Raw genomic sequence first — 23509 nt, 5'->3', positions numbered from 1 at the left:
CCTCTTCTCTTCTCGGTTGTAAATCCAAGCAAATCCCAGTAAGTACTACTCACCTGTGGTAGGAGTAGTTCCGAAATTTTGCTTCCTTCTTTTCCTTGCCGAGCGTGAACAGATTCTCATTGACTCGTTTAAGCATTACGGTTGGGTTTTCTTTGCTAAGCACAACATGTTTAAGAAGTATTTGTTTTTAGGTTGTGACCTTGATGATCATGCTCTATTTCGTGTAGAGTGTTATGGTTTCAAATTTTTTACAGTTTAAGTTTTACAATCCATGTAAAGCTTCGTGTAGAGCATGAGGAATTGTTCCTCAGGCTTGCACTTAGTATTTTAGTTGGCATGTTCGGGTTGTATGGAAGCTAGCATTGTTCTTCTTGTTTCCTTCTGTTGTCGTGGCACATTACGTGAAGAGAAATTGTGGCTTGGGTTTACAGTAGAAGCTCTTTACAGTGACCATTAGGAATTGGTTGATCTATGCTATTAACTGGACATGAACAACATATGCTTTAGTATATCATGTGTTAACTTTTGATTACAGCAGAAATCATCCTTTCCTTATGTTTTTGCTTTGTTGGAAATAACTTAGGAGTGTAGACCTATTAAGTGCAGATTTCATATATCGGGCAGTACTCTATTCCTTTAGAATTTGTTTCATGTCAAGTTTAGTTTTAGTTTAACATGAACAACCTTGTTTTTATGATTTGGAGTTAGCTTGTTGTGCTATTTTTCTAGCATTCTAGTATTTGGTTGCTTGGCATTTCAGTTGCTTAGTTCCTTAGCATTTCAATCCGAAATTCAGAATTTCACGCCTTTGTTTTTAAGCATGAAAGTTTCATAAGTAAGCTTGAGTAATTTCTTATCCAAGGACAACCTTTATTTAAAGCATGTAAGGTTAGTTTATTTGTTTTCTTGAACATGAGCAGCTATTAAGTTTATCTTGTAGTTTGATTTGCTTGCTTTATTTTTATAGCATGCTCAGTTAGTTGCAATTCTCTACTTGTTAGATACACTTGCAGTATTCGAATAGCATGAGCAGTATCGAATTATAATTCAGTTTCTAGTTTCCTATTTTGATACATATGCATATATATGCGTTAGATAGCTTTTAATAGCTCTTTAATCTGAAGCATGTAGTTAGTTGTTTTTGCTATTTTAATAAGATGAATAGCCATGTATTTTAGTGAAATAATTATGTGCCCTATTAAACCTTTTGAGGATTATGGGTAACTACAAGTAAGAAAAAGACCAAGGTCTAGTTAGAAAAGATAACAAGTAAATTAAAGTAAGAGGCTAGTACCCGACTTCCGAGGTTGTCGTTAAACAAATCCAGGTGACCAATTCCGAGGTCTTGGCCTTGGTAAGACCGAGGTCTTTATCCTCATAGGACTGGAGGCTCGCTACCTCAGTCACTATTAGAGAGCGCGCATAAGATGGTACTAAGCCTGGGCCCAAGAAAGAAAGAGAAGAAGAAAGAAAGAAAAAAAAAGAAGAAGAAAGAAAAAGAAAAAGAAGAAGAAAGAAAAGTAAAAGTAAAAGAAATTAAAAGATTAATTTCAAGTATAAAGCTATAAGTAAATGAAACAAGTACCACCTATGTTTAGAATCAATAGAAGTTTAGTTCCTTTAATTCTAAGCATACAACATGAGTTTCATTACTTTTCTTATCAGTTTAGTGAGCATGTTTAGTTTTATTTCCAATATTCAGCTTTATTCTGGTATATCATGAGTATGCAGTTTATTTGAGTACTTTGCTATTAGATGAGTACATGTAGCTTTTCTTATAACATTTCAGTTTCAGTATTGTTTGCATTTTTATGCACTTCGAGTTTTTGTGAGATAGTTTAGTACTTACTAAGTGTTTCGCTTATAGATTTCTTTTTCCTCCTACTGCAGATAAAGGAAAAGCTAAAGTATGAAAGGAAGGCGACAAGGTGGTGATGATGAAGGTGTGTGATGGCTGGACTATGGGGAGATCAAGAGTTTGTTAAGGAATTATCAAGACTTTCCTATTTAGAGTTCTTTTAGTTTAAATACTATTATGAAGTTGGGATTGTAATTGAGTTTATTCCGTACTTGTAGCTTGATATGTCCTATTGTTGGAGTTAGATATTTGTTTACTATTGCTAGAATAGTTTTCTTTTACTTACTGTGTTATTATTACTGCGTGGGTGTGGAAAAATATGTTCCAGCCGCCTGTGGCTGTGTATATAGTGTTTGTATTGTTGATTTGGTCACCGGTACAGGGGAGACTTTACTGAAATTTTTCGGTAGGAATTCCTCTAGGGTCGTGATAAATTTAAGTGTCGCTAATAATAGCATAAGTGACACTAGTGAGTAGAGTAGTAGTTAGGTAATGGTCACCCTTAGAGAGTAGTAGTAAGAAGGGTGGTTGTTACCGGCACCTCCAAAACTAACTTACCCGATAGGGTAACCCAAATAAACTAACCCGGTAGGGTAATTAGGATTAGTTAAAAAGGGACTCAGTTTAACTTGAATCATGGTGCTGGTGAAGTTTTTTGATGATAGTTCGTTGGGGAAGCTTGGGCATTGCATGTCTAGAAAGATATGGCTTCAATCTGGTGCATTTGGCCAAGTGGAACCGACCGAAGCTACCTTTAAATGGATCCTAACTAGTTAGACCAAGGTTTAGTACTAAGCTCCGTGGATAGGACTATTCGGAAAACCTCGAATGGTTGGTTACTTCTAATGACGTCCAAGTGACTCACCAAGCTTAGAAGTTTATCCGAAGAATGCTTATTTGTTGAGACCAAAGCTAAACTTGAATCTAACACAAGTTAAACCAAACTCTATAATTAAATCTAATTCATCTCACAAAATTATAGGATTCCCTGATTGAAAACTTAGATCGGGTGAGATGACTAAGGATCAAAATTAAATTTCGAATTAAGTTAATTAAATTAAATTTCGAATTAAGTTAATTTAATTTTTAAAAGTTAATTTAATTTTTAAAGTTAAAAATAAATTAATCGTAATTCATTTTAGTTATTTAATTCGAAATTTGATTAATTCAAAATTTAACTAACTTTAAAAAATTATTTTAAAAATAAAATTTTAAAATTATTTTAAAAATTATTAAATTAACTTTAAAAAAAAATATTTTAAAAATTAACTTTAAAAATTGTTTTAAAAATTATTAAATTAACTTTAAAAAATTATTTTAAAAATTAACTTAACTTTAAAATTTATTTTAAAAATTATTAAATTAACTTTAAAAAATTATTTTAAAAATTAAATTAACTTTAAAAATTATTTTAAAAATTATTAAATTAACTTTAAAAAATTATTTTAAAAATTAACTTTAAAAATTATTTTAAAAATATTAAATTAACTTTTAAAAAAATTATTTTAGAAATTAACTTTAAAAATTATTTTAAAAATTATTAAATTAACTTTAAAAAATTATTTTAAAAATTAACTTTAAAAATTAACTTAAAAAAATTATTTTAAAAATTAACTTTAAAAATTATTAAATTAACTTTAAAAAAAATTATTTAAAAAAAATTTAACTTAACTTTAAAAAATTATTTTAAAAATTAAATTAATTTAAAAAAATTATTTTAAAAATTAAATTAACTTTAGAAAATTATTTTTTAAATTAACTTTAAAAATTATTTTAAAAATTAAATTAACTTTAAAAATTATTTTAAATTGTAACTTAAAAAATTATTTTAAAATTTAACTTTAAAAGTTTATTTTAAAATTAAAATTTTAAAAATATAACTTTAAAAATTATTTTAAAAATTTAACTTTAAAAATTTATTTAAAAAAAAATTTTAACTTTAAAAATTTTAACTTTAAAAATTATTTTAAAATGTAACTTTAAAAATTTATTTATTTTAACTTTAAAAATTATTTTAAAATTTAACTTTAAAAATTATTTCAAAAAAAAAATAAAAAAAATATATAATCTTAAAAGACTAACCTTAATTCCTACTCATTGTAGGAAATCAAGTGGATTTTGGACAGTGGTTGCTCCAAACACATGACTGGAGATCACACCAAGTTCACTCAACTCACTTACAAAAGCTTAGGAACAGTTGCCTTTGGAAACAACGACAAACTCAAGGTAATTGGTATAGTTAATATTGAATTAAAAATAGATTTCATAATTACAAATGTTCTACTTGTCGAGAATTTTAAATACAATCTCCTGAGTATAAGTCAATTGTGTGATACTAAGTATAAGGTTAAATTTCTATCCACAGAGTGTTTAATCAAACATCTAGATAATCCTACTATAAGCCTAAAAGGTTTTAGAAAAGACAACATCTATGCTATCAACTTAACCACTTCTTCAATTAAGTATTATTTAACACAAAAAGAAGAAACTTGGTTATGACATAGGAGAATGTCTCACACCAACTTTAGAAATATAAGCAAATTAAATGGACTAGTGAGAGGCTTACCAAAATTACCTAACCTAGATTCAACCATATGTAATGCTTATCAACAAGGTAAACAAACAAAATCCACTCACAAACCAACCAATCAGCCACAAACCAACTCAATATTAGAACTTCTACATTTAGACCTTTTTGACTCCCATGGAGTCAAATCCATAAATGGAAACTTATATTGTTTAGTAATAATAGATGATTATTCTAGGTTTACTTGGGTAAAATTCTTAAAACATAAAGACGAAACTTTTGAAATCTTTACAAACTTTTGCAAACAAATTGAAAACGAAAAAAAAATCTTAAAATTAAAAGAATTAGGAGTGACAACGGGGGAGAATTTAAAAATCATAATTTTAACAAATTCTGTCTTGAAAATGACTACTATCACGAATTTTCGTGTCCTAAAACCCCCCAACAAAATGGAATTGTAGAAAGAAAAAATAGAACCTTACTGGAAGCCTCTAGAACTATGTTAAATGAATATAATTTACATAAATATTTTTGGGCAGAAGCTGTTAGTACAGCCTGTTATGTGCAAAATAGAACAACATTAAATAAAAGACATAATAAAACCTTCTTTGAAATATTTTATAACAAACAACCCAACATAAAATATTTTAAAGTATTTGGGTGTCCAACCTTCATCTTAAATACTAGAGAACACTTAGGAAAATTTACCTCTAAAGTAGAAAATGGAATTTTTGTAGGATATTCTCTAAACAGTAGGGGTTACAGAATATATAATAAAATTACATTAAAAATCGAGGAAACCACAAATGTAAAATTTGAAGAAATCCAAGGACAAACTCAACTTCAACCTATTGAAAATAATAATTCTGAAGAAACCAATCAATCCCTAGACTATGAAGAAGATGAACACACTCAAGAAAATCAACCCCCTAGAACTATAAGAGTCAACCCTAACCATCCAACTGATCAAATAATTGGTGACCCAGACCTAAGGGTTCAGACCAGATCATCCTTTAGGAACCTAAGTCAAATTTTCCTGATTTCAAAAATTGAACCCAAAACTGTAGCTGAATCCCTACTTGATCCAGATTGGATCATCGCTATGCAAGAAGAACTAGCTTAATTTGAGCGTAATGAAGTTTGGGATCTAGTACCACCACCTAAAGATAAGAAAATAATAAGAAACAAAATGAGTATTTAGAAACAAATTAAGTAAAACTGGGGAAATTACTAGGAATAAGGCTAGGCTAGTTGCCAAAGGGTTCAGTCAAGTTGAAGGACTTGACTGCGATGAGACCTATGCCCCAGTAGCCAGATTAGAATCCATTAGAATGTTACTAAGTTATGCAGCCCATAAGGGATTCAAACTATATCAAATGGATGTTAAGTCAGCTTTTCTCAATGGATTAATAAAAGAAGAAGTTTATGTAGGTCAGCCTCCTGGGTTTGAAAATCTAGAGCACCCTGATTATGTCTTTAAGTTAAAGAAAGAATTATATGGACTTAAACAAGCACCCAGGGCATGGTATAAAAGGCTAACATCTTACTTAACATCCAAAGGATTCAACCAAGGTCAAATTGACCCAACCTTGTTTGTTAAATTACTAAATAATGACATATTTATAGCACAAATATATGTAGATGATATAATATTTGGTTCAACTAACTCAGACTTTTTAGAAGAATTTATTAACCTAATGGAACAAGAATTTGAAATGAGCTTAGTAGGAAAATTGACCTATTTCCTAGGATTACAAATCAAACAAACAAATAAAGGAAATTACATCTACAACTGAGTCAGAATACATAGCCATAGGAGAATGTGTAGCCCAATTATTATGGATGATGCACACCTTAAAAGATTTCAACTTAAAAATCACAAATGTAAAAGTTTTAATTGACAATATTATCTCAATCAATTTAACAAAAAATCCAGTGCATCATTCAAGAACCAAACACATTGAAATCATGCACCACTTTATCAGGGATCATGTTACTAAGGGTGACATTGAGCTCAAATACATTGAGTCCAAGTCAAACTTGGCTGACATATTCACCAAACCACTCCCTGAAAGTGAATTTAGCAATTTGCGTAGAAAACTAGGAATGTGCCTAATAGACTAGGATTTTCAAAATTTCAAAAATGATTGTTCTCAAATTATAGGTTAAACATGTTTCATTTTCAAAACTTTCCTATTTTTAGATTTTTAAAAATACTTTTAGCCTTAGACTAGTTCAAAATCCTTAGAAAGCATGTACTCATAGGACTAATTTTTGAGCATCTCACCAAAACCCTAGGCTTACCTTGCTTGTGTTTGACGAACATAGAAAGGGGTGAGATGCATAGGCCACTTGCCTAAGACTTAAGATGTTTATTTCAGTGCATCAATATAAGTCTGGGCGTTAAATACAAAATATACATTAATCAAGTTAAGTTTGAACCTAACTTGACTAACCAAGTGAAAGCTGCTATCTTTTGATAGTCAGTCAGTAACTAACTGGTTAGACATTTGATTTAATGTCAGGTTCAGGGGGAGAAATAAAACTAATTCAGTTTTTCAAATTGAATTTTAAACTTAATTTTGAAAATCAAAATTTAAAAATCAATCTTCAAAATCAACTTGTTTAAAATTGTGGATTTTTTTTTAAAATCAACTCAAAATTGTTTGTTTTAAATCACAAACTTTTTATCCTTTTTACTTAGTCTTTGAAAACTGAACTTTTCAAGTATTTTAAACCATGGTTTTAAAACTAGTACTTTTGAACTTTGAAAATTTGATTTTGGAAAAAGAATTTTATAAAATTATTTTGAAAACTCCTTCATTTTAAAAATTATTTTGTTATCTTACTTTACCAAAATTAGTTTTACCAAACTCCTTTGAAAACTAAAAGTAAAGTTCAAAATCATTTTTCTTAATGTTTAACTTCACTTTAAAAATTATCCTGAATCTAGTTCTGAAAAATTAGGTTTAACTTAATTTTGATAATTTGATTTGTAAAAACTTAGTGTTGAATTTTTTTTTTTAAAAGTGATGTTTGCAAACTTAAAATTTTTTCAAAGTTACTAAGTTATAAATCAGCTATTTTTCAAGACTTAGTTTTTTTTTCAAGGATTTAAGAAATAAAGGTAAAACCATCTTTTAATTCTAAACTCCCCTAGGTTAACTTGACATTATCTTCTACTTTGTCTGAAGTCTGTATTTATGCTTACTTGACATTAGTTCTTTTGTTGAATGACAAAGGGGGAGGGTTAGGTGGTTAAGTTAGCTAAGTTAGCTAAACCAATTCAATTTGAAAACACAAAACTTAACTTAAAAATCATTTACTCGTTTTTACTTATTTTTTTTCTTGCATCTGTTTCACTAACTTAATCAGGTTGTCATTCCATCAAAAAGGGGGAGATTGTTGGTGCAGGTAGCACTAACGGTCTAACTCAGGTTTTGATGAATGACAAATCAGGTTAAGTTAGTTTGTTGTTGTCTAACACTTTGATCGAGTGTGCAGGAGAAGTCCAGACAGGTCGACGGGCTGACCGGATGTCTGGCACGAAGCCCAGCTAGGTCGACGGGCTGACCGGATAGCTGGCACGAAGTCCAAGCGGGTCGACGGGCTGACCGGACGCTTAGGCACGAAGTCCAGCTAGGTCGACGGGCTGACCGGATAGCTGGCATGAAGTCCAGACGGGTCGACGGGCTGACCGGACGTCTGGTAGGTAAGTAAGGTAAGTCACTAGAGGGGAGTGACTGCGAGGACGCGTTCCCGGGAAGGGAACATTAGGCGTCGATCCGGCTTAGATCCATTTCGGATATCTAAGTCGAGATCGTGACTAGATTCCGGTCTCGGAAAGACGGAATCTAAGTCATACTCTTTTCTATTAAATCATATTACTTTGTTGAACTTTAATTGTGCTAACAATCTGTTTTACAGGATATATATATTTGTCTCGGACTAACTCTATTTTGCAGGAGGAGTTTCTGGAAATAGGAGGTCCGGGCGCCCGGAAGCAAATATTATCCATGCCGAGTCGTCGCCACATGAAGTTCGCTGATTAGACTTGCCACGTCGCACCAGGGCGCCCGGAAGGGATCCAGGCGCCCAGAGCAGCATATAAAAGAAGCCCCAGGGATGGAGCTTCAACATCAATTCAGAACTCTTAGATTGCTTGCTCTGCTGCTCTGCGCTCCAACGACGCTAACGAAGCTCCGACAACGCGCTCTTGTCCTTGTAGTTTTCCTTCTGTCGGTATAGTTTTGTTTTACTTTTTATTAGCATTTCTTGTACTGTCTTTGTAATTATTATTTCGAATTGCTAGTAAATTGCCCAACGAAAGTACTCACGGAGTACGAGCCTTCGAGTAGGAGTCGTCACAGGCTCCGAACGAAGTAAAAACACCATGTTCATTTATCTATTGTTTTTAATTCCGCCGCACTTACACTCATTATTTTTCGAATCTATATTCACCCCCCCCTCTATCGAATTCTCACGATCCAACACCATCTTTACCTTACTCCACAACTCGTGGGCATTCTTGTATTCACCTACATGACTTATCGCATTAGAAGGCAAAAGTTCAATCAAAATTGATATTACCTTTGAATTTGCCTCCGATCGTGTGATTTGCTCCTCCATCCAATGTCGTGGTCAGAGTCTCTTTCCTTTCTTGTCTCTTGGGACTTCAAATGATTCCTCGATGACCATCATTATGTCCCAATCCGTCTTGAAGAAGTTCTTCATTTTCACCATCCAAAAGGTGATGTCCCATAAGCTTCCTCCTTCGAACTTTGCCGGATCTATCAAGTCGGTCATCTTTGCTTCCTTGGTGGTTAGTCTAATGGAGAGCGGCCTCGCTCTGATACCACTTATTGGGGGATCTTGCAATAGGCTAGAAGGGGGGTTGGATGGACGACACCCCCAAATCGATAGCTCTTCCTACACTTGTTAGCTTGCGCAGAGGAATACAAGCAAATACAAAGTAAAGCCAATAAAGAAAAGCACAAACCGCTAACAAACTCGTGTACGTGGTTGCTAGCTCAAACCTCCTTGTGGGTGGAGAAACCTCACCACAACACTCACCATGGATCACTTGGACACAAGGGAAACCTTGAGCACTAGTGGACTACTAATTAGACTTTAACCAAGTCCAATTTCGTCAGCCTTAACCAAGCTCCAAAGCCTTGGTTAATAGGCCACGGTTTAGAAAATTCCGCTTACCAGTCGACTACTAAAACCATCCGTCGACTGCCCTCTGTGGAGATTCAACCGTTATATCCCAATGGCTCGATACCAGCCAACTGATAAAGGTATCAGTTGACTACTCCATACTGATCGAGCAAACAGAAGCATTCTGTTCGCTCCCAGTCGATTGCCCAATCAACTACACCAGTCGACTGATGAAACCACCAGTCGACTAGTACCCTACAATCTCTCACTGACCCTTACCCTTACGACTCGCTTAACTCTTCATTGCAGCTTTGACCTCTTACCTTCAAGTATACTTCCTTTGGTTCTCATCCATCGGATGCACCCAAGCCCGCATCTTGTCCCAATGTCATCCTTCGCATATGGCTCGAAGTTGCTTCCCTTGGCCCTTATTCTTACTGCCTTGCCCACGGTCCCTCGGATGCTCCATCCTTCACCAGATCCGAAGCCATCAACTCGAGTCATATATGTATCCTACAAACCTGCATAGCTCAAATACACATATCAAATACAAGGATGAACCTAACTTAAACTCTTTGCCCAAACACCAAAACACATGGTCGCACGGACCATTGGGATTGCTCCAACATGGACTGCCACCTAGGCTAGAGATAGGTGGAGGACAAATTCTACAGTTGCTCGATCAAACTGAAATACAGAGCCCGTTCGACATACTTTCGAATCCAAGTCTATTGTATAACATGTCATCGATTTGGCAAGTTTAATTTAAAGTTATATAAGCAAATTTTAATTTATTATCGAATTTTTATAAATTTGATTCTATTTTTTTTTGTATGCTTGAACATACTCTACAGAGATCTCCCAATTGTTAAGAGATATTTAACAAGACTCACAAGAAAAGTGATGACACATTCATCGATCTTCGATCCTGGGCCATAGACGTAAGAATATTAAATATATTACATACAACCATTAACAATGTTTAACTTTAGTAGTTGTATAAATTAATCATATACTTTTCTTTGCACATGAATAAATGACAAATAGAGTGGCATAGTCATCACAACTAGTAGAGAGAGAGAGAGGGGGGGGTCACATTCTCTATCAACCTAGGCCATAAATGACATATATTATGATGTTAACGATGGAAGGACAAAGAACTCCACCTTTTATGACATTGGCTCCTAGGCCAAAGTGGTCTATGATCGTTTAAGGACTCCTAGGGGTCATCCTAGTTATGTTTCTTCTACTGAAGTGCAATTGTTAAGATAAGAAAATCAAGAACTGAGGGATCGATTGCCCATAGTGGAGCAGATGATGACAGCTCGGGCGACGAGAGATGATGTTGCCTTGGCCGAGAAGCGAGCATTCATTGCTGAATGAACCCAATCACAATATTGTCTTGAGTCATAGGAGACTCTAGACCCACAAAACCTTGTTGATGCTGAGTTATCTCATTTTGAGATCTATTTAACTACAACTTAGTTATTCTAAGGTTTTGATATTATAATATGGTTATTTCTAATTGTATTATATTTTCTTAGAAATATTTTGTCCCTATGATTAATATATTTATCATCATGAGCATAAGATATCAAAAATATGATCCATATATTTTTTTACATGTAAAATTAGTTATATATTATAATTTTTTAATTATACATATATTACATTTATATCGCATCATTCTGATCATAATCTATATATATTTTTTTTTTTGAAGGATTTTTACTACCTTATCGAATTATTTTTGGATGTGTTTATAGTGGATTTCTATCATGGTATAGATTACTTTGATTTATATATATATATATATATCAATTAGATTTGGATATTTTATTATTGATATTTGGATAGTATGTTGTTGACTTTCAAGAATGTTGATGAGATTAGTTTGTTTGTGTCTGAGTGTCATTATTTGTATTTATTTTGAATGTTTATATGGATTTTAATTAGTTTGTGCATGAATTGTGATGGTTTGTATGAGATTGTTTATTGGATTAGTTTGTGTATGAATCGTGTTTGTATTGCTATTGTTTTGATAGTTTGTATTGATATGAAAAATGTAAATATGGTAAATTTTGAATATAAAAAATTTTTATAATTTTTTTTAGAATTACTGGCAAAAAAATATGATTTTATGGTAATTATCGATACAAAATTTTAATAATTTACCGATGAAAATTATAATTCTGTTGATATCTATCAACGGAAATTTTAATTCCGTTGATAAATATCATTATTAAAGTAATCCCCGAGAATAGATTACTAAAGGTGTTTATCTTTCTGTCGCTAATTTCTAACGGATTGTCATTTACGAATTACCAATAGAATCATAATTTCCATCATAACATACCGAAAGAAACAAAAATTTTATAGTTAAATATACCGATAGATTTTATTTTCAATAACTGTCTATCGGTATTTATTAGTAGAAATTAAATTCTATGGATAAAATTATCTGATCAAATTGATTCTAACTAACATATGTCCATTTAATTCAGTCGCGAAAGTCAAATAGTGAAAGAACTACTCGTACTTTAACGACATAAATACTGAACGTTAATCTAGGATTTTTTTTATAATGCAACTAAAATACTTTAATATTCTATATGTGTTTCTAGATATAATTCGTAACAATCCTGTCTTAAATTAAAAAATATCATTTAAAGTGTTTTTAAAAACTTCCAAAAATTTTAGTCTTTTTATTCGAAATATTTTAATATGATAACAGTTACAAAAATGTTACTATTATAAAAATAACGATTATAGTTATATTAGTTACGAAACTATTATAATGCACATGATTAGTACTTAATTTAGACAGTATAATAATAATAATTAATTAATTATGTTATTTTATAAGGGAGAAATACTCTTTTACAAAAAATCAAAATGGGAAGCCTGTTTTTTTTTATTTTTTTTATTTTTGTCCGATTGTGATAATTTATATAAATATATTATTGGGTAGCGTCCGTTAGGGGTGATATACGCGCCGACCCGAGTCGCAAACCGGTATCGGTTTAGTGAATAACGCCTGTTCCGCGCAAGAGGGAATTGGAAAGCCACCGCGACTTTTCCCTTTCGACGTGCTCGATCCGATCGATCGCGAGGGTTCGGAGATTTGGAGACCTTCCTGGTTTTGATGTCGACCTTGAATTCCCTCTTCAACCGGGCCTCCTTGGGCACCAGATGGTTCGTTTTACTTGGATCTTATAATCTGTGTCTTTTTTATATAGATTTCTATGTGCTTTGTTGGAGCAATTTGATATTTCCCATCATCCACTCATCACCAGGAAACGCAGTTTTTATGATCTGATTGCACTGTTGATCCGGAAAAATGGAATGATTTGTTGCGATTTTTCATCATTTCGTTAATTAAGTAAACCCCTTTAAATGTCGGATGGGTGATCAGCTGAAAGGCAGTGAGTTGATCTGTTTTATAGCCATGAATTTTATAGTCAATATTTATGAATGGTCTCGGATGAAATTTGCACTTAGAAGTAGCGGGCTACCATTATAAATCATTTAGGAAGAAATGCTACCAAAATCCAATTTTGCCGAGATTTTTGTGGGCTTCAGTTATTTGGTAAGTGAATGACAGAACCTTACTCTAGGATGCTTGAAAAACTGCTAGATGGGAGAATGAAATTCGAATAATAATTCTCCAGCTCAAATAAATGTCAAAGCTAATGAAGCTTATCATTCTGGATTCTACATCATACTTAATATCTGGTTCATAGTAGCTTAGAAGACCTTTTCTTTGTTTTGGAAGCATTCTAAAAGAAATCCTAATTTGTGTGTGTGTGGATTTTCTTTGTTAATAAATAGAAAACCATATTCATCAAGGATTAACATTATTAGACATGCCTCTTTATCATTGGAGCATGTGACTTGGTGCAGCAAAACTTGCTTGAATTTGGCTATTTCACGTATAAAATTGCTACGAAATAAAAGAGAGTTGCAGCTCAAACAAATGCATAAAGAGATCGCTCAGTATATTCAGACCGGTCAGGAAGCCATAGCGCGAATTAGAGTAAGTGCATAATTACATAAGCTGAATTACTTTGTTATTTTTCATTTTGTTGGAAAATCTGTTTTATTTTGTCTGTTGATATATGGATATTTTTAGGTGGAGTATATTATCCGGGAACAAAATATACTGGCTGCTTATGAGATCATAGAACTATTTTGTGAATTTGTCCTTGCGCGTGTTCCAATTCTTGAAGCACAAAGGTACTTAGTTATATTGTATTTAAATTATGATGCACCATGTTTTACTGTTGCTTCTTTCTATCAGTCATCTTTATTTTCCTAGGCGTTATAGCTATTGTCCTCATATTGATTGCACATATCTTGGTCAACATTTTCAATTTAAATATAGAATTTTCTATTGCCTAAGCTTCCGATATCAAAGATCAAGAATCAAGAATGGCATGAAATGGTTCACTTGCTATTTGTATTTAGTTATTCGTTGTTACACATTATTTCCTAAAGGTTTGCTGTGATATGCGACTGATGTTATTATGCAAGTCAAAGATTCACACTGTAGTTAGTACCAACAAAAGCTTTTCGCACATATGTACAATGGCTGTTGCAGCTTATGCTATCAACCAAGCAGACGGTCAATATAGTCAAACTACTTTTTGACTGGTGGTGAACTTGGCGGGCCTTTATTACTTGCTAAGGATCTTTTGGGGGGAGCAAGAGCAATTGTTTCTTAGTCAATTTATATAGAACCTAGCTGAACCCTATCTAAGAGCAACTAAACTACTGAAGCGCAGTTCGATCTAGGTAAATTTTTACCGTTTCAGCCTACAACTTAGATTGCAATTTGCATCGAGTTAAAGAATGTAACAGTTCTTTGGAAAGAACTTAGAAGAAAAGCTTGCATGTTAGCAGCTCAATATGTCATGGGTAGGCTGTCTTTCTTTGGTTTATCTGTTAAGCAATTTCTCTACTTACCCTCGCGTTTTTATAAAGTAATGCACATGCATAAAGAGATCTAGGGAAGCGGTTTTTTATTTCAAACCTAAGATGTACAATTACTGGAATAGATTTGCAGGAATTGTAGGTTCATGATGACTAGAAATACATGGCAACTGTCTTTGATGAACACCCATTTGAACTTGTTCAAACTCATTTAATGTTCATTGCATTGTTATTCTATTCATGATAGACAATCTTTGACATATAATTTTTATGACCGTAACAGGGATTGCCCAATAGAATTGCAAGAGGCTGTGGCCACTATCATTTTTGCTTCACCCAGATGTTCTGATTTGCCAGAATTATTACACTTAAGGAACTTATTTTCTACAAAATATGGAAAGGAGTTTGTTGCAGCAGCATCTGAGTTGCGGCCGGAAAGCAATGTTAATCGCACGGTAAGGAACTCCGTCGATCTTCTATTTTCTTCTTTTGCATCTTATAGTTACCTTTCTGCGGTAACTTTTTCAGATAATTGAGAAACTTTCAGTGAAAGCCCCGCCTGCCGAGCTGAAGATTAAGGTTTTGAAAGTGATCGCTCAAGAGTACAATCTTGATTGGGATTCATCAAGCACTGAAGCAGAGCTTAGTAAAAAACATGAAGACTTACTGGTAAAGTATAATTTTAGCTTTATGATCTCTTCATCATTTTATTATAAATCTTCTCCTGAGATCATTAAGACTTGGCTATTACTAACCATATGACTCCACATGGATTCGCAGTATATAAGTTCCATGAATTCCACAGCTTGTTGTCTATATAGATTAATTGCCTTTTCAACTTAAGACTTAACAGTAGTTGTGGTTTAGGGTCCATTTGTTGTGCATAAAATTCTGATCTATGAAAATTGTTTTCTCCGTTTCCAATATATGGCATAGTGTAAAATTATTAGTTAATGGAAAATATTTGAGTTCGAAACAAAAATGTTTTTTTTCTTTTAGGAGAAAATGACTTTCACTTGTATCAAATTTTGGTCAACAGAAAATATTTTGTTGATTACTGGAAATGTGAAAGAGCCCTCTCGGTGAGTTCCCTCCTCCCCCTTTGTGAGCCTCGTTCCATCTCCTTTAGCAATCCTCAGTGAACTCCAATGAGGTCCCTCCCTGTGTGAGCTACCACCTCTCATCCAGTAGTTATTGAATTCTGGGGCTCCTTTAGTTTCACAGGCAAATAGTGGAAAATAATCTATTTTCCAGCAACTGACTTTTATTTTTACCTCCAAAAATTATTTTGATCTTTGATGCCTCTTGTAGAGCATCCTTACTCTTTTCCTGATATGATTTTGTTTTTTTTAAGTTATTATTTCAACTTCAGCTACTAGTTATGCATCCCATGTATCACAGTTTTAAACCATGTATCAAATTGCGAGTACTACATGTCATGGTGGCAAAAAAGACGAATACGCTCGCCCCGAGCGGCCCGCCAATCCGTCCCAGGGCCAACACGGAAGAGATAAATCACGGACGGCTACTAGCCTTTGAAATATTGACTAGCACATAAGGGAGGCATTTACCTCGGCTTTGTCGAGATTCGAACCCCAGACCTCATGGTGGCAACACCTCATGCACTAACCACTAAATCCATCCGAGGGGACACGAGTAATACATATCATGACACAACCATCAGTCGTTAATTCTCAATCAATTTACAACATTGATAGTAGTGAAGCATATGTTTTCCTTCGGCATATAATCATTAGATCAAATTGATGATTTTTTTGTTTCTGACATGAAATTAGAAAGCAGGCAGTAAATGCTACTCATGCATATGCTTTTCTTCTAAGTTATGGTCTTTCTTTAGGGAAGAAGGAGATCAACATTATTTGGTATCTGACAATATATTACATGCAGGGTGGTCTGAATCCTACAAATTCACAAGGATTGATTGAGAGATCATCTGTTACTTCGCCGAAGGAAGGAGTTCCCACATCCACTGCCCTAGAGGACCAAAATGATCGACTGACCCAGTCCCTGACCCGTCAGGTCAGTAACACACCCAACCTCTCCACTCAAACGAGCAAAGTCTCTTCAGCAGATGCTGTGTCGGTGGATGTTGCAAATAGTCAAATTGAAGCGCTATCGATAAATGAAAAATCACAATCCACTCAAAGCTCATCCGATATCCTGGAGAGAGCTCGAGCTGCAATTGCTTCCGCCGAGCGTGCATCTGCAGCTGCACGGGCAGCAGCTGAGCTTGTAAAGGCCAAATTGCCATGCTAATCCAGCAATTTAAGCCATGATGCGGCTGTTGTTTACAGGACTATTCCTACAAGTGAATGTGCTTGCCTGAATGGAGTGATGTTTATATTGCTTTCATTGATAAATTAGACATGAGAGAGATGGCCATGTCTTAAGATCTTCTTAACATTGTGAGTGTAGTGATATTGCAATGCAGTATTATAATGTGGCTTTCCCGGTGATCTACTTGCTGATGATTAAATCATGGCTAAATCTATCTAGGTGAACTTCGATGTGTATGAATAGATAGGCACAGATCGATGTGATTATAAAGATGAAATGATCTTGCTGATGACAATCATAGCACAAGCTCATCTCAGTATCGATCTCAGAATTTCTGAAATATAGATAGGTAAGAAGTATTTAGTATTGTTCCTAATACACACTGCCATTCTAGTAGAATGATTGTATCAGAATCTAGGGTGAATATCTTCAATAAAGGAATTATTTCGATTCCTCATATATTGTAGAACAGAGAGGGGGAAAAGGAGACAGTATAGAAAACCTACTCAGATGGTGAAAAGCAAAACAAGCCCTTTAATTCAATCACAAGCATGTCAAACCGGGTACCACAGCCATGTGTAAACAGAATGGCCACTGCCCATCGACAACTCTAACGACAAATTAAGTCATCAAATCTATTGAAAAGCAGAAAAAGATAGAACATGGAGAATTTGCAAGTACCAAGAAACAATGAATTAAATCATTGCAGAGTGAGAGTCTAGCCATGATATAATGTCCTGAATAACACTTGCGATTCTTTCGTCTGGCTCTCCTTCTAGGATGGCATGATAGCCTTCTTCGTACAGCTTTAGGGTTTTATCTTTTGTGCTAGCTTTGCTGTAGAGGAACTTGCTAACTTTTGGGTCTGTAACTTTGTCCGCGGCCCCATGGAGAATGAGCAATGGCGAACAAACCTGAGACATTTGCTGGGGTCAGTTTAGAAACTTGTTTTTGCATGTAATCATGATTCACTTAATCTAGTCCTGTGTCAAACATGCTAAAGGCAAGTATAATACCAGAAACAAGTCGACAGTATTGAGTGACACGGGTTGTTTAGTGACACACTGACATTGATAGAGAAAAACAGTAGATGCATTAGTTTCCTAGTCTCTAAATAAACATTATTGGGTAGCATGGATGACTTAGAAAGTGCGAGTTAGTTTATAATCGACAGGGAAACTACATTAGATACTTGGGAAGTTTCAACAATCAAGCCTGGTGAGCGTTCTATATAATTTACAAGCTTTTCTCTTTTTCTCTACAAATGCAGAATCTTGCAAGTTCAGTCAAGGAATATGTTTGTGACGAATATTAAAGTAAAAGAAATCTTGAAGGAAAAGTAAAAAAAAAATTACCTTGTCCAGTTGTGATTCGATGTCATGTGTAGCCTTTATTAGCTCAACAGCTGTTCTTAGCCGCATTTGGTCACAATATGAAATCACATTGAATTCTGCCTGAAAAATCATTTGTCTCTAGGTAAACAATTTTTAAGAGAAATAGTACAAAGTAAAGAAAATCTGGCAACCATACACACTAGTTTTCTAGGTCAGAAAAGTTCTCAGGAGAGAGATGTAGCAAATTAACAAAATCAGATACATGAGAAAAAAGTTGAGAGACAACATTATCAAACAAAAAAAAAAGATTCAGGAAAAAAGGTGTCTAATTTGCTATATCCAACAATCTAATTAATTTAGTAAATGAGCATTTAGATTTTTCACAATCACTTGATATGGAAATCATTATATACGATAATCAAAAACACTCAGATGCTGTCCAAATCCCCTTAATGAAAACATGAAAAACAAATTTTATTTCTTTTTTCACATAAAGCCACCAGAATTGAGATCGAGATCAAATGATATAAAACAGAAAACAAATTCAATAAACAAGAGAACAAGAACAAATAATACTCCAATGACCAGACAAGACATCTAAAATTAAGTGTTCAATTAAAATATTATAGATCACATAAAGAAAGGGCAGCCCGGTGCACGAAGCTCCAGCTATGCGGGGTCTCGGGAAAAGATCCATTGTACGCAGCCTTACCTTGCTTTTTGCAAGAGGCTATTTTCAGGATTTGAATCCATGACCTTTTAGTCACAAAGCAACAACTTTACCGTTGCGCCAAGGCTCCCCTTCATATTATAGATCACATGCTGAATAATAAATGTACAAGTCTAACCGTGTTTCTTTTCATGGGATCTCTGAATGCTAGATCTCCTAGATCTTTCTGGGGGAACAACTTTGCCTCAGGTAGAATGTATGACATGAGACTTAATGCCTTTAAAACTGGTCCTGGTGGTGTCACTTCTTCTGCAATCTTACCACTTCAACAGTTAAGATTGAATTGAGAGATTGACACGGGAAAGATCAAGATAGTACAAGGAATTATATTGGATTGTTTCACTGCACACAAGACTAAAACCAAGAGTCCAAATAAAGATCAGCTATTCAGCATTTCAACATTTGTTTGAGAAGATATGAAAAAATAATAATAATCCCATATTGCAATCAAGCATCATATTTATTTGGTTACAATTGCCACATGCAAAATGCCATGCTCAAACTTTTAAAATAATATTAAGAAAATTTACTAAGAAAAAAATAACAAATTTCAAAAATTCATGCTCAGATTCAATCTGATTCCCACAGGAGGATTCCAGCAAGGCTGCTAACCCTCTTGAGCAAATAGCAGGAGCTGCATTTTGAGTTTGAAATAGTAATATTAGACATATAATAGTTGATCTTGTTAATACAATAAGCAGTACGTTGTGGCAGAAAATGGCTTCGATAATTGAGATGCTTGTGTAGGCAGATAGGGACTGTTGACTAAGATATCTAACTAACTATCTTCTCGTAGTTATCTGAATGCAGTCAATAGAACAGGATCTTATGCTATGTTTATCAAAAGCACATTGATTTTCTCCTTTTTTCCTTTCATATATACACTTTTTTAGAAGAAACAAAGGGTTCAAACACAACCAAGTAGACGATGACGGAGGATTTTATCTCAAAATCTTGTAATACCACCTATGGTTTTACCAGCTCCACTAGCTAGTACCTTCAATCTTAATGATGATGCTAATCATAATTTTTGAGGACCTGAGATCATTACTTGAACATGAGCCAAATTATCCAATTGTTAACAAGAGTGTTATATAATCAACCTACTAATCAATAGCATTAATGTAAATCCCTTTTTATTGCTTCAACTAATTCATCCAATGAGCATCTCTAAGAATGCCAGTTTTTAACAAAGAATGTTTAGAGCATTAGTCAATTTCTCATTCCTGCGCTTTCAACTTTTAATACAAGTTAAAAGAAAAAACAAACAATTATAAAGCTTATAAATAAATTCAAAATGCATGATAATATTATGTTGTGGGTTTTACTAAATCTCATAAAAAAATAATTCAGCTGTGTTGCAGCTGTAACCTCTCTAATCTCTTGTTGCATCAAACAAAAAACTTAGCTTTGCCACCTGTAGTAAATTTAGGTACTTTTTCTCAAGTTCTAAAGGGTAGTACAACCTTTATGGGATATGAATCATATGATATGCTGTAACAAATAATAAAGCTATTATTTAGCAATATGGTATATTCTACACAAAATAGGATAGCAAATTTAACACAATACTAGACATCTTTTTGGAATGCCCAGAACATACTCTCATTTGCCGCCTTTTTTTTTTAGACAAATACTCACATATGAACAAGCACCAAGCTTTACTCAACCAATCTATTGAAATAATACCTTTAAGTTTCATTGTTTTCTTCAGGAGGCTCTTATTTGTCAGGTAAAGGTTAAGAATCTTTCAGTTCACTCTCCAAATCAGTTCCTTTTTCCCTTTGAATATGGAACTAAAGTGGTAGCATCCACTCAAATATTAATATATAATATAAGCATCTTTGAAATCACAAAAACTATGTGATTCCCAATCTCTGCATACACCATTTGAATTTGTTGTCACAATGAGATGACAAGATGACATAAACTAGCAATACATGGTGAATTATTGACAGTTATTGAATGCTTAAATGAACTCATAAATTTTAGTGGTTATTTTGATGAACAAATGATCTTACTTTACACATAGGAGCCACAAGAAGAACCCCATCCCATGCATCCGGTTGCTTTAAGTGGACTTTAAGAGCAACAGCACCACCCATTGATTGGCCCAATAGGAAGTGATTCAGTTCTTTTACCCGATTCATAGCTGAACATTACCAAAATAGTAGCACCACGATTAAATTATTGATTCTACATATCAAAACCTATCTACTATATCGACCTCTGATGATGGCATATTGTTCAATGACTTGGTCAACCAATCCATCAAAACTGGGAATATATCCATGCAGGCCTTGCGAGAGGCCAAAGCCAGGATAGTCCATGGCAAAGACTGCATAGCCTGCATCCGCAATCCTCTTTGCAATACCTGAAAAAATTTTCTTCGGAATACTAGTCAAGAGAAACACTTTTGAAATGTTACAGTTACAGTTGCAAACATTTGCGACCTTCAAAAAAGAATGTGCATGTGTCACCGTAGCCATGGCAAAAGAAGAGGGCAGCCTTGCAAGCACTACCTGGTTTCGGCAACCAGCTCTTGCAGAATATCTCCACTCCTTTGGAATTTATGTCATACCTCTGGCGCACAATGCAGCAAGAGTAAAATGCATTAATCTCTACATTGCATATTCTTCAAGCATTAAGGTCATAATCACTTAAAACAAAAGGCAGTAGCTTTGGATATAATTTTTTAGCATGATCCACTGAATCAGATCTGATTTTAAAACAAGTGAATGGACTTCTTTAGAAATTTCATACAAATGGTCCTTATAGAAACCAGAGAATTCAGGGGAAATCTAGATGATTCCGGTAATACCTTAGATGCATTATGTCAGTAATAAGATTCTAAATGATACTGATGATGTTGAAGATAAGATTCCAACTCAAACTTTTCAGAAGAAACCAAAGGACGGCTAATGAGATAAGTCGGGCACAATCTAAAGTTTACCAGGTACGTACAAGCAAAGACACCCATACAGTAAACGAGACTAGTGAAAGTCTTCTGAAGAAAAGCAAAAAAAAAAAAAAAATAGAATCTTGCTCAAGCTCCAGATAAGTAGGCGAAAATGTTGGAATCTTGGCAAGCTAGTAACTAAATAAAAATACTCACCTCCTCCATTTGGATTCCAGTTGGAGCCATCTGAAGGCAAACAAACAAACAAAAAACATAATACATCAAATCACTGACTAAGATCCCCATGAAAAGTGAAGAAAAGAATAGAAAGGCCAAAATATTTCTGATTCCATCTACACCAAAGCAAAGGCTCGGTGGGGATCAGGAGGATCTTATGCGAAGGGGCACCTTGAACAAGAAATGGTCGAGGCGGCCCTGGACATCGGCGAAGGCATCTCGTACGCGACGGCGGGCGGGGGCGAAGTCCATGTTCTGCGCAGCGGCAGCGTTGAGTTCTTCGCCGACTCCTTCGATGGGTTTCCTCGCCGCCGCGACGACGATGGCTTCCGACCTACTCGGTTGCCAGCCCAACGAGGGAGCGACGGCTCGGCCATGAACCCGTCCCTCAAGCGGGCGGTGGCCAACGGTCAATCTGATAGCGGCCGCGCAGATCGTCATTGGAGAGCGAGGTGGGTGTGGAATTGGGAGGCGAAAAGCACCGCGGCAGGAACACCAGCGAGCTTGGTCATGTCCGTTTACTTAGTCGAGCGCGACAGATCATGCGAGGCACGTGGTCAACCAGGCAAAAACATTTTAAAAACACCTCCTATATTTCACAATTATCAAAATGCACCCCTAAAACTAGGAATGATTTTGTTGCTCTCTTTTCTTCTTGTGTAGATGGTCCATCCAACTTTGACTTTGAACTTTGAGCCCTTACGGACGCTATTGTTGATACATCTTAAGATTAATTTTGGTTAGATGTCTGATTTTTCTCGGGTAAAATATTATTATGCTAGATAAAATATTCTCATAATTTATTTATCTATATTTAATATTATTATGGAGTCAAAGACACCACTTATGTGCGAGCGTGGGAATGGGGTCATGATCTTACACGAAGCTGGTGATTTCTCAACCCGTCTTGGGAAATATTACTATCTATGTCCAACAAGACTTAAACATTAAAAGTGTTTCTTTTGGTATAATGAATACCATACAAATAATTGACCTGATAATGTACATTAGTCAGCTAAAATTGGTAGCGACTTAACTACCTCCCAAACTCAAGCATCCAACAGTCACAATAGGAGGCAACATGTAGCTCGCAAGCTTGTCCTCTAAATGATCATACACATGTGCCAGAACAATACATAGTAACAGATTGGGTGATGGAATCTAGCATAGGTGGGTTATAGAGCAAGACCATCAAGCGCACACTATTGACTAGGGACCAATTAGTTTGTTGTTATTTTGGTTTTATATATGCATTACTTTTTGTTTCAATTTTTCTTTTGATTCTTCTTCTTGTGTCAATGTAATATTATATTAAATGTGATATGTGTAATATAATGGTTAGCAAGTAATATGATAATTAGGTTGTTATTTCGAGATTATATGATGTATACAAATTGGAAAATATGTTATGTGTACTCTTCTTTTGTACTTATTTTGCTACTAAGTATTTGAGAGTTTGATGATTATGTATTTAAGTTAAAATGTTAGTAATAATGAAATAGACATTTTTACGTATAATTGACCATCTTTTGTC

At 34.4% G+C, this 23509-nt stretch overlaps 2 protein-coding genes across 4 annotated transcripts; one reads left to right on the top strand and one right to left on the bottom strand.

Annotated features, from left to right (window-relative positions):
* The first annotated feature begins 12539 nt into the window (after positions 1 to 12539).
* On the top strand, positions 12540 to 16952 carry LOC121970383 (IST1-like protein). Of its 2 annotated transcripts, none has more exons than XM_042521077.1 (6): positions 12540 to 12740; positions 13449 to 13581; positions 13678 to 13781; positions 14761 to 14932; positions 15006 to 15146; positions 16386 to 16952. In XM_042521077.1, exons 1-6 carry the CDS (start codon positions 12691 to 12693, stop codon positions 16752 to 16754), a joined length of 969 nt encoding a protein of 322 aa, XP_042377011.1. In that variant the 5' UTR covers positions 12540 to 12690; the 3' UTR covers positions 16755 to 16952. The 2 variants fall into 2 exon arrangements, with proteins under 2 accessions (XP_042377011.1, XP_042377012.1); XM_042521078.1 differs by having other exon boundaries at positions 12578 to 12740; positions 13432 to 13581.
* A 337-nt stretch (positions 16953 to 17289) lies between these two features.
* Positions 17290 to 22490, bottom strand: LOC121970382 (caffeoylshikimate esterase-like). 2 transcript variants are annotated; one of them, XM_042521074.1, is made up of 8 exons: positions 22147 to 22489; positions 21955 to 21984; positions 21293 to 21422; positions 21067 to 21213; positions 20861 to 20991; positions 18958 to 19095; positions 18131 to 18229; positions 17290 to 17689 (listed from the first exon to the last, which is right to left on the bottom strand). In XM_042521074.1, the coding sequence occupies exons 1-8, from the start codon at positions 22414 to 22416 to the stop codon at positions 17471 to 17473; spliced, it is 1164 nt and encodes a 387-aa protein (XP_042377008.1). In that variant the 5' UTR covers positions 22417 to 22489; the 3' UTR covers positions 17290 to 17470. The 2 variants fall into 2 exon arrangements, with proteins under 2 accessions (XP_042377008.1, XP_042377009.1); XM_042521075.1 differs by lacking the exon at positions 21955 to 21984 and having other exon boundaries at positions 22147 to 22490.
* Positions 22491 to 23509: the final 1019 nt, after the last annotated feature.

This window comes from Zingiber officinale, chromosome 4A, assembly GCF_018446385.1.
Source record: "Zingiber officinale cultivar Zhangliang chromosome 4A, Zo_v1.1, whole genome shotgun sequence".
Taxonomy (NCBI): domain Eukaryota; kingdom Viridiplantae; phylum Streptophyta; class Magnoliopsida; order Zingiberales; family Zingiberaceae; genus Zingiber; species Zingiber officinale.
The sequence above is the reverse complement of the archived record's forward strand: the minus strand, read 5'-3'. Positions and strand labels throughout refer to the sequence as shown.